The 17,194-nt window shown below is 37.7% G+C and overlaps 1 protein-coding gene across 3 annotated transcripts in view; it reads left to right on the plus strand.

Annotated features, from left to right (window-relative positions):
* The first annotated feature begins 680 nt into the window (after positions 1 to 680).
* Positions 681 to 17,194, plus strand: part of hspa12a (heat shock protein 12A) — a 40,102-nt gene continuing 23,588 nt past the window's right edge. For 2 of the 3 annotated variants that reach the window (XM_058057285.1, XM_058057284.1), the window contains exons 1-4: positions 681 to 2,031; positions 10,807 to 10,883; positions 13,631 to 13,758; positions 16,414 to 16,600. In XM_058057285.1, the coding sequence (XP_057913268.1) occupies positions 2,001 to 2,031; positions 10,807 to 10,883; positions 13,631 to 13,758; positions 16,414 to 16,600 (423 nt within the window). In that variant the 5' untranslated portion in view covers positions 681 to 2,000. The remainder of the gene's footprint in view (positions 2,032 to 10,806; positions 10,884 to 13,630; positions 13,759 to 16,413; positions 16,601 to 17,194) is intronic. The other variant, XM_058057283.1, reaches the window with a different exon arrangement.

Here is a 17,194-nt window from a genome sequence, read left to right on the forward strand (position 1 = left end):
AATATGGCTGGATCACTACCTGTTAGCATGATTAGCTTCCTGTTAGCTTGGATAACAGGCTTGCCTAACGTCCGGGTAGCCTGGCTAACTTCCTGGTACCATGGCTAACATGCTTGGTTTAACACCCTGGTAGCCTAGCTAACTTCCTGGTAGCATGGCTAACATGCTTGACTAACATCCTAGTGGCCTAGCTAACTCCTGTTAGCATGGCTAACATGCTTGGCTAACATCCTAGTGGCCTAGCTAACTCCTGGTAACATGATTAACTTCTTGGTAGCATGGTTAACATGCTTGGCTAACGACCTGCTGACTTCCTGTTAGCATGATGGTAGCTAACTTCTTGGTAGCTTGGATAACAGGCTTGCCTAACATCCTGGTAGCCTGGCTAACATGCTTGGTTAACATTTTGGTAGCCTGGCTAACTTCCTGGTAGCATGGTTAACTGACTTGGCTAATGACCTGCGGACGGGATGACTTCCTGTTAGCATGATTAGCTTCCTGGTAGCTTGGATAACAGGCTTGCCTAACATCCTGGTAGCCTGGCCAACCTTCTGGTACCATGGCTAACATGCTTGGTTTAACATCCTGGTAGCCTGGCTACCATCCTGGTAGCATGGCTAACATGCTTGGTTTAACATCCTGGTAGCCTGGCTAACTTGCTGGGAGCATGATTAACTGCCTGGTAGCATGGCTAACATCCTAGTGGCCCAGCTAACTTTCTGGTAACATGATTAACTTCCTGGTAACATGGTTAACAGGCTTAGCTAATGACCGGCAGGCGGGATGACTTTCTGTTAGCATGATTAGCTTCCTGGTAGCCTGGCTAACTTGCTGGTGGCATGATTAACTGCCTGGTAGCATGGCTAACATCCTGGTTGCCCAGCTAACTTCCTGGTAACATGATTAACTTCCTGGTAGCATGGTTAACAGGCTTGGCTAATGACCGGCAGACGGGATGACTTTCTGTTAGCATGATTAGCTTCCTGGTAGCATGGCTAACATCCTAGTGGCCCAGCTAACTTCCTGGTAACATGATGAACTTCTTGGTAGCATGGTTAACATGCTTGGCTAACGACCGGCAGACGGGATGACTTCCTGTTAGAATGATTAGCTTCCTGGTAGCTTGGATAACAGGCTTGCCCTTAACATCCTGGTAGCCTGGCTAACTTCCTGGTACCATGGCTAACATGCTTGGTTAACGTCTTGGTAGCCTGGCTAACTTGCTGGTGGCATGATTAACTGCCTGGTAGCATGGCTAACATCCTAGTGGCCCAGCTAACTTCCTGGTAGCATGGTTAACAGGCTTGGCTAATGACCGGCAGACAGGATGACTTCCTGTTAGCATGATTAGCTTCTTGGTAGCCCGGCTAACTTCCCGGTAGCATGACTGATGTCCTGGCATCATGGCTAGCACGCTTGGCTAACGTCCTGATAGCCTGGCTAACGTTCGCTTCCGCGTTGAGCATTTCTTCCATGCAGTTGCTTTTAGGAGCTCCTGTGTGTTTTTGGCATTAGCATTTTTATTTGTTTTCACGTGTGATAGCAGAATTTTTTGTTTGCGCCGATCCACCAGCCTTGTATCGTTACTTGGTATCGCGGCATCGATAGCAGAATGTGCCGTATCGCCCACGGCTGGCGAGGATCATGGATTCCAAGTCAGGACGGTGTAGAAGGTGATGGGAGGGGCTGCGAGAGCTGCAGCAATGTGGGGTCCAACATCCTCCAAGCTGATTTAACCCCCCAACGACAAGATCTATTTCACAGAACCCCCCCCCCCCCCCCCACCCCTCCCGACACGACATTTATTTCAGCGAACCCCCTCCCCACACGGCACTGGGGCGCTCCACGTGCTTTGCGGTGCGAAGCGAAGTTGTAACGAAGCCACCAAGAGGCCACCAAGAGGCGGTACCGGTGGTCGTGGTGGTGTGGTTCCGGTCAAAGAGGACAATTGCTGGGTGTTTTTTTTTTGCATCAGGGAGGAGGCGAAGCCGGGAGGCTCGATGACGACGAAAGAAGACAAGATCCCAGCAGGTAAGACATAGCATCTTTTGTGCCCGCTCTCGAACATGTTGTCGCGGGGTGGACCACAGGAAGTGTGCACCGCGGTACCGCAGTGTCTGGAGCAGCTAAGCATCACTGCGGACAACATGGCGACGCGAAAACTTTAGCCTCCTTTTTTTTTTTTTTTTTACCTTGCTGCGTTTGATTTCTAGCGAATGAAAGAAAGCGAAAGTTGCCGGCCCATCGAGGACTTGTGAGACACTGCAGCAAAAGTCTGCAGCATGTCCTCCGCAGGGCCTGCCTGCAGTGGGTGGGCCCCGTAGCCATCAAACCTCGTCCTGACATTTCAATGTAAAACAAGACGTTGATGAATATGAAGTGTTGCATGACTCCATTTTTACTAAAATACTGAAAATAAAAACTTCATGGGGACACTTTGTCCCATCATGAATGTGGTGCATTGCACACCACGTGATCCAAATATTCATACTTGGTTGGATGAGTGTGGTGCGGAGCAATGGTGTCCAAAGTCCGGCCACGGGCGTGATTAAAGCAAAGCATTTGCCATACATTGGGTGATTTCCTTTGGCCTGCCACTGATACATCTGGACCGCCACAGATAGATTTATCACTACCTTGTACCTATCCCCCCTTTGCTTGCAAACACTTTATAATGAGACTGTGCACTCCCTACACGATGCATTATTGATTATGCAAATGAGATGATGACATCATGCGCCCGTTCCCCTGCAATACGACAACATACACTTGCAAAACACAAATAACCTAGGCCACACCCTTTTACTACGTTTATTATACTCGGATGTACAGTCCCTCGATATATCACGTTTTTTTTCAGAAATTAATAATGAATGAGTAAAAGTAATACAAGTGATACGGTATGTAGTATTGTGGCCACTAGGTGGCAGCAATGACACAAAACATTAGCTTACACGACGTTACCTTAACATTGCATGAAGTCCTGAAGTCAGCCATGGCAAATCCCACATGATCCCATCCAGTGTGGAAGTGGTACAATGTGTCAAGTTGACTATAGGGGTGTTATTTCGTGTCTGCGGGGCTCTAATTATGTTTAAAAAAAAAGTTGAATCTAGTTCTCTATTGTGGAAATTCATTTATTGCAGTCGGGTCTGTTCATTGCTCCCGACTTTTTCCCGATCCTATCCATCCTGGTCACTCCCAATGACAACCTCAGCACCTCCAGTTCTGCTCAGTCCAGCTCTGATAAAACATTCCACTGTTCTCAAATATCTTCATGTTTATTTTTCTACACAAAATAAGATCAAGAATAAAAAAAATCAATCAATCAGTAATAAATAAATATAATAATAATAATAATAAAACGGCAAATAATTAAAACATAAGAAAGCACATATAGTTGGTGGGTAGACAAATTGATTTTTTTCAGATTAAAATGAACAAAGCATTATTAGAGCCCTGTAGACATGACAAAACACGACTATAGTCACATTTATACTCTTTTTATTTACAACATATTGCGCAACTGCAGGGTCTTGAGACACATGCTAACTCGCAAACTAGAGAGCTAGCGACCTAAACGGTAGCCTTCAAGTTATTTCCTTTAAACTTAAATAGCCAAAAAATTACCACTTCCACATGGATAGGGAGGATAACTATTAACAGTTATTTAACCTTTAACATGAACATGAATCAAACGTAATCATTTTTTCTGGGTACATGATACCATACGGCATCCATATCAAACTTGCGCGGCCTCAAACTAGTGTCCTGCGGGCCACATTTGGCCCGCGGGCCGCATGTTTGAGAATGATTCCAACATGCTTTACTGTTGGCACATGCTAACTCGCAAACTAGAGAGCTAGCGACCTAAACGGTAGCCTTCAAGTTATTTCCTTTAAACTTAAAAAAGCCAAAAATTTACCACTTCCACACGGATAGGGAGGATAACTATTAACAATTATTTAACCTTTAACATGAACATTAATCAAACGTAATAGTTTTTTCTGTGTACATGATACCATACAGCATCCATATCAAACTTTCATATCAAGGCGGGGGCCTCAAATTTGTGTCCTGCGGGCCACATTTGGCCCGCGGGCCGCGTGTTTGAGACCCCTGAAATAGAGCAATGCACCCATCCCCCCGCCGTCAGGCTCATCTGCACGAACTTGAGACAGGATGTTGCACCGTCATGTCAAATGACATTGCGGGGTTTGTCCTTTCCACATTGTACTTTATAAAAAAAACTGCAATGTATTGCTAAGCTCCGCTTGGCACAGTACACAAAAACGTGACCTTTACTAAAGGAAAAATATGCAAATATGAAGCTTTATTTATCCTGCTTACAGTGCACCTCAAGTATATTCCTAAAAGAAGACTACATAAAATGTCACGACAGCCTCCATCCTGAATACCACTAAACCAGGGGTGGGCAAACTACGGCCCGGGGGCCCACCAAACGTTTGAATCTGGCCCGCCAGTTGCTTTTAAGTATTTCAACTTTTAACATACCAGCTGGCAACATGACTTTCAAGTCGGATGTCTTATTCAGTAAAAAAAAAAATAAATAAATAAATCGTAGTTTGATGTGGTCTGATGTTTAAAGTGCTCCTGAAAAAACATATAGCTGATAGTATGACAATTAAAATTAGACAAATAATTCAAGGCGTAAAATTATTAAAATTATTAAAAATTATTTTAAAATTATGAAAAAATATTTACAAATATTAAAAAATTATTAGAAATATTAAAAATATTTAAAAAATATTAAAAATATTAAAAATATTAAAATTATTAAAATTATTAAAATTATTAAAATTATTAAAATTATTAAAATTATTAAAATTATTAAAAATATTAAAAATGTTAAAATTATTAAAAGTGTTAAAATTATTAAAAATATTAAAAATATTAAAAATATTAAAAATATTAAAAATATTAAACATATTAAAAATATTAAAAATATTAAAAATATTAAAAATATTAAAAATGTTAAAAATATTAAAAATGTTAAAATTATTAAAATTATTAAAAATATTAAAATTATTAAAAATATTAAACATATTAAAATTATTAAAAATATTAAAAATATTAAAAATATTAAAAATATTAAAAATATTAAAAATATTAAAATTATTAAAATTATTAAAATTATTAAAATTATTAAAATTATTAAAATTATTAAAATTATTAAAATTATTAAAATTATATGCTTAAAATCATGTGTGTTAAATATATGTTCTGGCCCCCCGCACAATTTTGTTAACTCAATGCGGCCCATGAGTCAAAAAGTTTGCCCACCCCTGCACTAAACAATAACAAATACACTCCAGGAACATATGTACTACATATGTACTACTACCGGCCACCAAACACACAAAACCTGACAGCACACGATTCCACTGCTGCAGTCACATGTTGATTCCTTGGTGGAGTGGGAGTTCAGGATGGGGGGAGGGGGTCCCACGCTGTGAACATATAGAAAGGAGGAAAGAGGGCAGGAAACAGGATTCAGCTGGAAAAGCAACAGTCTGCATCGGGACTATTTGGTCTGTGTCTCTTCCAAAGTACTACAGTACTCGCGACCGACTATTACTGAGTACTCGTGCTTGATGGAACAATGATTGACGTTTTCGATTATTCCATCAGGGAATACAGCAGGGGTGTCAAAAAGTGCACGTTCTAAAAATATCATTTAACAAGAAATCTAAGGCAACAGCACAGATGGAAAAGGTCTGTCGTAGGTTTACAAGAATAAAGTCAAAATATGAAGAGAAAATAAAGTCAAAATATGAAGAGAAAATAAAGTCAAAATATGAAGAGAAAATAAAGTCAAAATATGAAGAGAAAATAAAGTCAAAATATGAAGAGAAAATAAAGTCAAAATATGAAGAGAAAATAAAGTCAAAATATGAAGAGAAAATAAAGTCAAAATATGAAGAGAAATACTACGCTGACAAAAACAAAACTTGTCAAGTTAAGAGATTTTTTTTAAAGTGGTATTGTCATTTTTAGAAAGGTAGTTTGGGGGGGGGAAATTTGATTATTTAATTTAATTTGATTATTATTATAGTAATAATTTTTTTGAATATTATGGGAATAAAGTTGTAATACCATGAGAATAACATTTACAAAAATTAAGTGAAGATAGTTGACAAGTTAAAAAAAACAGCAGGAATGATTAAAACAGCCATCATTTTTTGAAAATAATATTATTATAAAAATTATTATTATTATTAATTATTATTCATAATAATTATAATTATTTTTAATATTATTAATATTATTAATATTATTAATATTATTAATATTATTAGTATTATTAGTATTATTAACATCATTAATATAAAATATTAATAATATTAATTATTACATTATTATCAATAGTGTTAATATTATTTTAATATTATTAATATTATTAGTATTATTAAAATTATTAACATTATTAACATCATTAATATAAAATTTTAATAATATTAATTATTACATTATTTTTTTATTATTACATTACATTATCAATAGTGTTAATATTATTAATATTATTATTAATAATAATAAAAATATTAAGAAAAAAACTCATTACAGCAACAAAAAGTAAAACACGCATCAGAATAAACTGGTAATTATTATGATGATTATTATTATCAGGAAAAATAATCTCATTTTAGTAGCATAGAGCTGAAATATTACATTGACATTTTTCAAAAATGAAGTTGAGGCAAATGTTCTATATAATGGGAATAAAGTTCAAATATTATGAGAAGACAATGTTCATGAATAAAGTGGTACTATTATGGGGTAAAATAATTAAGTTATTTAATAACACAGAGTTTAAATATTGAAGAGAAAATGTGTCATTTTTTGTGCTGTCAATCAAAAATGTAAACATGTGTGTATTCCGACTACAAGCTTAGTCAATTAATTCAATTGCGTCATTATCCTTTCATTTTGTGGCACTTGCTGGGAAATCCTTCGGACCCCCCCCCCCCCCCCCCCCCTGTAATAATCCATAATGCTGGATGTCGGGAATACAAAGACTTCATTCATGAATACAAATATTGAAACTTCTGTGTTGGTGCATTTGCAAATCGGTACAATTATGGCGTTCTTTTCTTTCGTGGCTGAATGGGAAGTGTGAACACAAACACAACACTTTGCTACGCAGCGTATCAGAAGAGAGGCAAACATGGCCGTCGGTTGTCTTCAAATGTGTGTGAATATTTAGTCTTATTTTGTCTTATTTTTTGTCTTATTTTCTCATATTATGTCCACTATATCGGGTAACAGGAGTGTAAAGGTGACTATAGGGGTGTTATTTCATGTCTAGAGAGCTCTAATGTTAAAAATTGCATTTAGAAGGTCATAAACAAGTTTTATATGTTTTCTATGTCTTATTGTCTCTTATTGTGTCTACTATATTGGGTAACAGGAGTGTAAAGGTGATTATAGGGGTGTTATGTCATGTCTTGAGGGCTCTAATAATGTTAAAACTTGCATTTAGAAGGTCATAAACAAGCTTTCTATGTTTTATATGTCTTATTTTCTCATATTATGTCCACTATATTGGGTAACAGGAGTGTAAAGATGACTATAGGGGTGTTATTTCATGTCTTGAGAGCTCTAATGTTAAAAATTGCATTTAGAAGGTAATAAACAAGTTTTATATGTTTTATATGTCTTATTTTCTCATATTATGTCTACTATATTTTTTTTGGAAAAAAATAAAAATAAATGCATAAATAAAAAAAATTTAAAATAAAAAAAATCAATAAAAAAATATACAATTATTTAAGGGGACTGAAGAACATTTCAGGGGGCTGAAGCCCCCCTAAAATTGGCCTTATGACACCACTGGCCCTTAGAAGTAAAAAAAAAACAACCCAAAAACAAATATGCTAGGTATGTCCGTAGGTATGAATGTGAGTGTGAATGGTTGTTTGTCTATATGTGCCCTGTGATTGGCTGGCCACCAGTCCAGGGTGTACCCCGCCTCTCGCCCCAAGAAAGCCGGGATAGGCTCCAGCACCCCCCATGACCCTCGTGAGGAAAAGCGGCAGAAAATGAATGAATGAATGAATGCCCTATTATATAAAATTTGTCAGACATTTTTTTGTAAAAAAAAAAAAAAAAAAATCAATTAAAAAAAATCTATAAAAAATATCAAATTATTTAGGGGGGCTTAAGAACATTTTAAAATAGGCCTAATGACGCCACTGGCCCTTAGAAGTAAAAAAAAAACATGCTAGATTAATTAGCCACTCCAAATTGTCCATAGGTATGAATGTGAGTGTGAATGGTTGTTTGTCTATATGTGCCCTGTGATTGGCTGGCCACCAGCCTCTCACCCCAAGACAGCTGGGATAGGCTCCAGCACCCCCCATGACCCTCGTGAGGAAAAGCGGTAGAAAATGAATGAATGAATGAATGCCTTATTATATAAAATTTGTCAGACATTTTTTTGTAAAAAAAAAAAAAAATGAAAAAAATTTTAAAAATCAATACAAAATATCAAATTATTTAGGGGGGGCTTAAGAACATTTTAAAATAGGCCTAATGACACCACTGGCTCTTAGAAGTAAAAAAAAAAAAACATGCTAGGTTAATTAGCCACTCCAAATTGTCCATAGGTATGAATGTGAGTGTGAATGGTTGTTTGTCTATATGTGCCCTGTGATTGGCTGGCCACCAGTCCAGGGTGTACCCCGCCTCTCGCCCCAAGAAAGCCGGGATAGGCTCCAGCACCCCCCATGACCCTCGTGAGGAAAAGCGGTAGAAAATTAATGAATGAATGAATACCCTAATATATAAAATTTGTCAGACATTTTTTTGTAAATTTTATTTTTTTCACACGGCTTTCCAAGACGTATCGAACCCGACCAAAAAAGGCGCTGAGATCTCAAATCTCAAAAAAAAAAAAAAAAAAAAAAGCAGAAGACTTGAGGTTATGAAGGTGATTTTTGGGCATGGACAGCCAAGGCTGCTGAAAGACCAAGTGGATGTGTGGAGATTGGGTCTAGCCACAGGTGGTCTGTAATTTGGTTCTGTAATTGCTCGGCAAGTGTATTATGGGACTTGAGAGCACTCATTCCCTCCATAGGGGAGGACGAGAGAAAAGATGAGCGAGGCAGCTAAAAGGATTGGATAACATGATGTCCTGCTGGGAGACACTTCAACAAGATGCTTATAATAAGTCGGCCAGAATGATGATTATTGTGTGCATTCACAGAACACTTAGTGAAGGCTATTAAGGCAGACAAATAAAAAGGATAGAACACGTATAGTCGTCACTGTTCAATTCCATTGAAATGTCACGGTCGTTTCTGTGAAAGAAACTTCTACTACTGACTTTTACTGTTGTTTGAAGGCACCATTCAGCGGCAGTATTGACTTTCTCCGGGAACGTGAACGTGTCTCACAGCATTCAGACGCCCGCCAGCCAACACTTGCTAAACACTTTTATGACCGTGACAATAGCAGAACTCTGAAGGACGCGCTTCCGAAGCCGGAAACATTCCACTTCCTGTCTGATAACATCTCCTCATACTCGTACAGTAATCTCTTATTTATGGCGGTTAATTGGTTCTAGGCCAGGGGTCTCAAATGTGCCAAATGTGGCCCACAGTACACTAGTTTGAGGCCCCCGCCTTGATATGAAAGTTTAATGTTAGTTTGATATGGATGCTGTACGGTATCATGTACCCAGAAAAAATTATTACGTTTGATTAATGTTCATGTTAAAGGTTAAATAACTGTTAATAGTTATCCTCCCTATCCGTGTGGAAGTGGTAAGTTTTTGGCTATTTATGTTTAAAGGAAATAACTTGGAGGCTACAGCTTAGGTCGCTAGCTCTCTCAATATAGTAGACATAATACATGAAAATAAGATATATAAGGCATAGAAAACCTGTTTACCAGCTTCTAAATATGCTTTTTAACATTATTAGAGCCCTCTAGACATGGAATAACACCCCTATAGTCACCTCTACACTCCTATTAGTCAATATAGTAGACATAATAAGTAAAAATATGATATATAAGGCATAGAAAACCTGTTTACCACCTTTTAAATATGCTTTTTAACATTATTAGAGCCCTCTAGACATTAAATAACACCCCTATAGTCACCTCTACACTCCTATTAGTCAATATAGTAGACATAATAAATAAAAATATGATATATAAGGCATAGAAAACCTGTTTACCACCTTTTAAATATGCTTTTTAACATTATTAGAGCCCTCTAGACATTAAATAACACCCCTATAGTCACCTCTACACTCCTATTAGTCAATATAGTAGACACAATACGTGAAAATAAGATATATAAGGCATAGAAAACCTGTTTACCAGCTTCTAAATATGCTTTTTAACATTAGTAGAGCCCTCTCGACATGGAATAACACCCCTATAGTCACCTCTACACTCCTATTAGTCAATATAGTAGACATAATAAGTAAAAATATGATATATAAGGTACAGAAAACCTGTTTAATAATAATAATAATAAGACAGGAATACGACTCGTGCTCGTGTGTTTTGCTGTAAATGTGCTAGAAGAGCTGAATGGGGGACGGACAGGAAGTAACGTCACCGGTTCACAGTTGAGTTTCATCTTGTCGCGAGTTACAGGAAGGCCTGTCGCAATAAGAGATGTCGCTGTGCTACAAATGATTGTCGATAAACGATATTATTGTCAGCATTATATGGAGACCGTTTAATCATGGATGCCATGCTAATATGGAGTGGTGCGTTATGGTGCGTATATGTTATTGTGTGCTTATGAGCCTTGGTGTTTTTCTCCAGATGAAATGGCTAACCCATCTCCAGCTAAAAGTGTTGGTGATCCTGGCATCACTCCGCTGTCCCCGACACATATTCAGGTAACTTCCTGTTGATGTGCAACTGATTTTCTCTTCTAAATCTACTATATACTGTAGGTTCACGTAAATACACTCTTCATTTCAATTATTATGATTTTATATTATTTATATATATATATTTATATATATACACACGTAAATAATAATTTTATATATATTTATATATTATTTATTATTTTTTATATTTTAAATTTTTTTTATTAGGTATGTCACAAGATCTCATGAGATTCAAAAGTGACTTTTTTTGTTCCGAAGAAAGGCCTGTGATGATGATGATGATGATGATGATGATGATGATGACGATAAATGAAAGAATCACACAATAAACGAAAATGAAGCGGATAATCAATATATTGCCATGTCTGCTTTCCCCGTATTTCGCAACCTCACATGCAGGAAGTGAGCCCTTTTGTCCATCATACAGTCTTTTTGTCTGAAGATTGTCTGGCTGGGTGGAGGCGGGGCCCGCTAGCGTACACACAGTGCAGTAGATTTCTATTTTACTAAAAGTAGATTTCTATTTTTTTTTATTGCACTTTTTTTGAAAGTCAAGTCAAAATCTGGTCTTGTTGTTTTGTTTTTGTAGGGGTGGGCAAACTACGGCCCGGGGGCCACATCCGGCCTGCCAAGTGTTTGAATACGGCCCGCCCAATCTTTCCAAAGTATTTCATTTAAACTCAACATACAACCTGGCATCATGGCCTGAGCCAACCTTTTGATGGTTGTATCAATTTCGTTGTTTGACATGGTCTGTTGTTTACAAAGTGCTCCTGAAAAAAGAGACACAAGCACATAATAATAATAATAATAATTATTATTATTATAATTATTATTATTAATTATTAATAATAATTATTATTATAAATAATAATTATAATAATAATAATAATAATTATTATTATTAGATTATTAGATTATTATAATTATTATTAGAACTATTATGATTATTATAATTATTATATTAATGCTAATTATTATATTAATGCTAATTATTATATTAATTATATATAATATTATTGTTGTATTTGCATATTTTACATAATAATAATATAATAATTATTATTTTAATTTTATTGTAATTATTATAATATTTTATTATTTTTTAAATATTTAAATATAAATATAAAATAATAAATAATAATAGCAGATTGCATGACAATTTTACAGATACAATAATACCAGGTGGACTGTTACGTGTAAAATATATAGTCTGCCCCCCCCCCCCCCGTAAATTTTGTCATATCAATGCGGCCCGCGAGTCAAAAAGTTTGCCCACCCCCTGTTGTAGACCCAATCCTGTGTATTGTGTCCCGTGACACCCCTCATATTTATATAAACATATAATATTACAGTAATTAATTAACAGTAATTAACAGTTATTTTATTTACAACATATTGCGCAACTGCAGGGTCTTGAGACACATGCTAACTCGCAAACTAGAGAGCTAGCGACCTAAACGGTAGCCTCCAAGTTATTTCCTTTCAACTTAAATAGCCAAAAAACTTACCACTTCCACACGGATAGGGAGGATAACTATTAACAGTTATTTTATTTACAACATATTGCGCAACTGCAGGGTCTTGAGACACATGCTAACTCGCAAACTAGAGAGCTAGAGACCTAAACGGTAGCCTCCAAGTTATTTCCTTTCAACTTAAATAGCCAAAAACTTACCACTTCCACACTGAGAGGGAGGATAACTATTAACAGTTATTTTATTTACAACATATTGCGCAACTGCAGGGTCTTGAGACACATGCTAACTCGCAAACTGGAGCGCTAGCGACCTAAACGGTAGCCTCCAAGTTATTTCCTTTCAACTTAAATAGCCAAAAACTTACCACTTCCACACTGAGAGGGAGGATAACTATTAACAGTTATTTTATTTACAACATATTGCGCAACTGCAGGGTCTTGAGACACATGCTAACTCGCAAACTAGAGAGCTAGCGACCTAAACGGTAGCCTCCAAGTTATTTCCTTTCAACTTAAATAGCCAAAAAACTTACCACTTCCACACGGATAGGGAGGATAACTATTAACAGTTATTTTATTTACAACATATTGCGCAACTGCAGGGTCTTGAGACACATGCTAACTCGCAAACTGGAGCGCTAGCGACCTAAACGGTAGCCTCCAAGTTATTTCCTTTCAACTTAAATAGCCAAAAACTTACCACTTCCACACGGATAGGGAGGATAACTATTAACAGTTATTTTATTTACAACATATTGCGCAACTGCAGGGTCTTGAGACACATGCTAACTCGCAAACTGGAGCGCTAGCGACCTAAACGGTAGCCTCCAAGTTGTTTCCTTTCAACTTAAATAGCCAAAAACTTACCACTTCCACACTGAGAGGGAGGATAACTATTAACAGTTATTTTATTTACAACATATTGCGCAACTGCAGGGTCTTGAGACACATGCTAACTCGCAAACTGGAGCGCTAGCGACCTAAACGGTAGCCTCCAAGTTATTTCCTTTCAACTTAAATAGCCAAAAACTTACCACTTCCACACGGATAGGGAGGATAACTATTAACAGTTATTTAACCTTTAACATTTCATTCATTTAACCTTTTTACTTCATTATTACAGGGAATAATATAACCTTCATTCCCCTGAGGGCTCACACCCGAGGGATGAATAAAGTTCTGGTTGGTCCAACTTGATGTTGCGACGCTTCAACGGTATTCAAATGGAAGCGTAACCCCCGGCGCTGTCTGTGTTGTGTTTGTGGAGCAGAATGACAGCAGCGACCAAGTGCCGTCAGGAATGGCCTTCATGGTGGTGGTGGCCATCGACTTCGGCACCACGTCCAGCGGCTATGCTTACGCTTTCACCAAGGAGCCCGAGTGCATTCACACCATGAGGTACGTACGTACGGCACACTCATTAGTTATGACTCATTATTTTTAATATTTCATATCGTCCAAGAAATCGAAGTATTAGTCAATGCTGTAAGTACCAAAATATTCCATAAATAAATAAGTAACCTAATAAGTTAGTGTATTGGAATTGGCCCATGGGCCACAAGTTGGAGTCCCTTGTTGTAAATAAATTGAGAAATTAAAGCTCCGGGCGGCACGGCGGTCTAGTGGTTAGTGTGCAGACCTCACAGCTAGGAGACCAGGGTTCAATTCCACCCTCGGGCATCTCTGTGTGGAGTTTTCTCCGGGTACTCCGGTTTCCTCCCACATTCCAAAAAACATGCTAGGTTAATTAGCGACTCCAAATTGTCCATAGGTATGAATGTGAGTGTGAATGGTTGTTTGTCTATATGTGCCCTGTGATTGGCTGGCCACCAGTCCAGGGTGTACCCCGCCTCTCGCCCCAAGACAGCTGGGATAGGCTCCAGCACCCCCCGCGACCCTCGTGAGGAAAAGCGGTAGAAAATGAATGAAGCTCCGGGCGGCACGGCGGTCTAGTGGTTAGTGTGCAGACCTCACAGCTAGGAGACCAGGGTTCAATTCCACCCTCGGCCATCTCTGTGTGGAGTTTGCATGTTCTCCCCGTGCATGCGTGGGTTTTCTCCGGGTACTCCGGTTTCCTCCCACATTCCAAAAACATGCTAGGTTAATTAGCCACTCCAAATTGTCCATAGGTATGAATGTGAGTGTGAATGGTTGTTTGTCTATATGTGCCCTGTGATTGGCTGGCGATCAGTCCAGGGTCTACCCCGCCTCTCGCCCCGAAGACAGCTGGGATAGGCTCCAGCACCCCCCGCGACCCTCGTGAGGAAAAAGCGGTAGAAAATGAATGAATGAATTAATTAATTTTGAATTAATTGAATGAATTACATTAGCATGAAGAACAAGTAACGACCCTCAGGAACTCATCTCAGGCTCCGACGGCTTGGTAGCGTTCTCTTCACGTTTTCGGCAAACTCAACTTTCATTCCATTCCCGATTTCCCCCAAGAATGCTCTAATTAGTTCCTGTTCCATATCAGCATTCCCCTCGTGCACTTTTCTCAGGAAAAAGGACTTTGGACTAATTATAGCCTACCTTCGTGCATACGGGAATCCCGCTAGCTCCAGTGTCATTTTTTTTAGACCAACCAGGATGCATCAGCACATGACTGACATTAGCCTTTATGGCAGGGGTGGTCCAAAGTGCGGCTTGAGGGCCATTCGGATCCCTCACCTGTTTTTTTTACTGGACCATGACACATTCTAAATGTATCATTCATTCATTTTCTACTGCTTTTCTTCACGAGGGTCGCGGGTGGGGGGGGGGGGGTCTTGGGGCGAGAGGCAGGGTCCACCCTGGACTGGTGGCCAGCCAATCACAGGGCACATATAGACAAACAACCATTCACACTCGCTCAAAAAATCAATCCAATTTGTTTAATTAGCAGCATATATTTTTTACTATACATACCTACATTGGGTAATAGGAGTGTAAAGGTGACTATAGGGGTGTTATTTCATGTTTACAGTTCTCTAATAATGTCAAAAAGTGTATTTAGAAGGTGGGAGACAGGTTTTCTATGCCTTATATATCTCATTTTCACGTATTATGTCTACTATATTGACTAATAGGAGTGTAGAGGTGACTGTAGGGGTGTTATTTCATGTCTAGAGGGCTCTAATATAAATTATATAAAAAATCACTTATTACAATCATGTTTGGAACCAATTAACAGTGATAAACGAGGGATTATTTTTGCCCCTTTTCTGATTTCTTACTTCATTGATTCATTTTCTACCACTATTTTTCTACCGGGGTGCTGGAGCCTATCCCAGCTGTCTTTGTTATTGTCATGTATTATGTCTACTATATTGGCAATATGAGTGTAGCGGTGACTATAGGGGTGTTATTTCATATCGAGAGAGCTCTAATAATGTTAAAAAGCATATTTTGAAAGTGGTAAACAGGTTTTCTATGCATTTATATATCATATTTTTACTTATTATGTCTACTATATTGACTAATAGGAGTGTAGATGTGACTATAGGGGTGTTATTCCATGTCTAGAGGGCTCTAATAATGTTAAAAAGCATATTTAGAAGGTGGTAAACAGGTTTTCTATGCCTTTGTATATCATATTTTCACGTATTATGTGTACTATATTGACTAATAGGAGTGTAGAGGTGACTATAGGGGTGTTATTTCATGTCTAGAGGGCTCTAATAATGTTAAAAGGCATATTTAAAAGGTGATAAACAGGTTTTCTATGCCTTATTTATCTTATTTTCACATATTATGTCTACTATATTGTCTAATAGGAGTGTAGAGGTGACTATAGGGGTGTTATTCAATGTCTAGAGGGCTCTAATAATGTTAAAAAGCATATTTAAAAGGTAGTAAACAGGTTTTCTGTACCTTATATATCATATTTTCACTGATTATGTCTACTATATTGACTAATAGGAGTGTAGAGGTGACTATAGGGGTGTTATTTCATGTCTAGAGGGCTCTAATCTTGCGATGTGTTTAGTGAGGAATCGTTGCAAGGACGCACCATAAATAAATGAACACATGAATTCATGGCAGATATGAAATATTCATCTCTTATTTCTCCAGGCGATGGGAGGGTGGAGATCCCGGGGTGTCCAACCAGAAGACCCCAACCACAATCTTGCTGACTCCGGACAGAAAGTTCCACAGTTTTGGCTACGCGGCACGGGACTTCTATCATGACCTGGATCCCGGCGAGTCCAAGCACTGGCTGTACTTGGAGAAATTCAAAATGAAGCTCCACACCACCGCGGTAAGGGGGCTTAAAAAAAAAACAAAGAAATATTTCTATATTGCACAAACATCCGTATAAGAACAAAGTGAAGTGCTAAGTATGAAACTAACCACCAATTAAAAATTCAAAAAATTAATCTAATTTGTTTAATTAGCAACATATATTTTTTACTATATATACATTGGGTAACAGGAGTGTAAAGGTGACTATAGGGGTGTTATTTCATGTCTCGAGGGCTCTAATAATGTTCAAAAGCATATTTAGAAGGTGGTAAACAGGTTTTCTGTGCCTTTGTATATCATATTTTCACTTATTATGTCTACTGTATTGGCAATAGAAGTGTAGCGGTGACTATAGGGGTGTTATTTCATGTCTCGAGGGCTCTAATAATGTTAAAAAGCATATTTAGAAGGTGGTAAACAGGTTTTCTATGCCTTTATATATCTTATTTTCACGTATTATGTCTACTATATTGGCGAATAGGAGTGTAGAGGTGACTATAGGGGTGTTATTTCATGTCGAGAGAGCTCTAATAATGTTAAAAAGCATATTTTGAAGGTGGTAAACAGGTTTTCTCTGCCTTTATATATCTTATTTTCACGTATTATGTGT

The sequence above is a fragment of the Doryrhamphus excisus genome, chromosome 19, assembly GCF_030265055.1.
Source record: "Doryrhamphus excisus isolate RoL2022-K1 chromosome 19, RoL_Dexc_1.0, whole genome shotgun sequence".
Classification (NCBI taxonomy): domain Eukaryota; kingdom Metazoa; phylum Chordata; class Actinopteri; order Syngnathiformes; family Syngnathidae; genus Doryrhamphus; species Doryrhamphus excisus.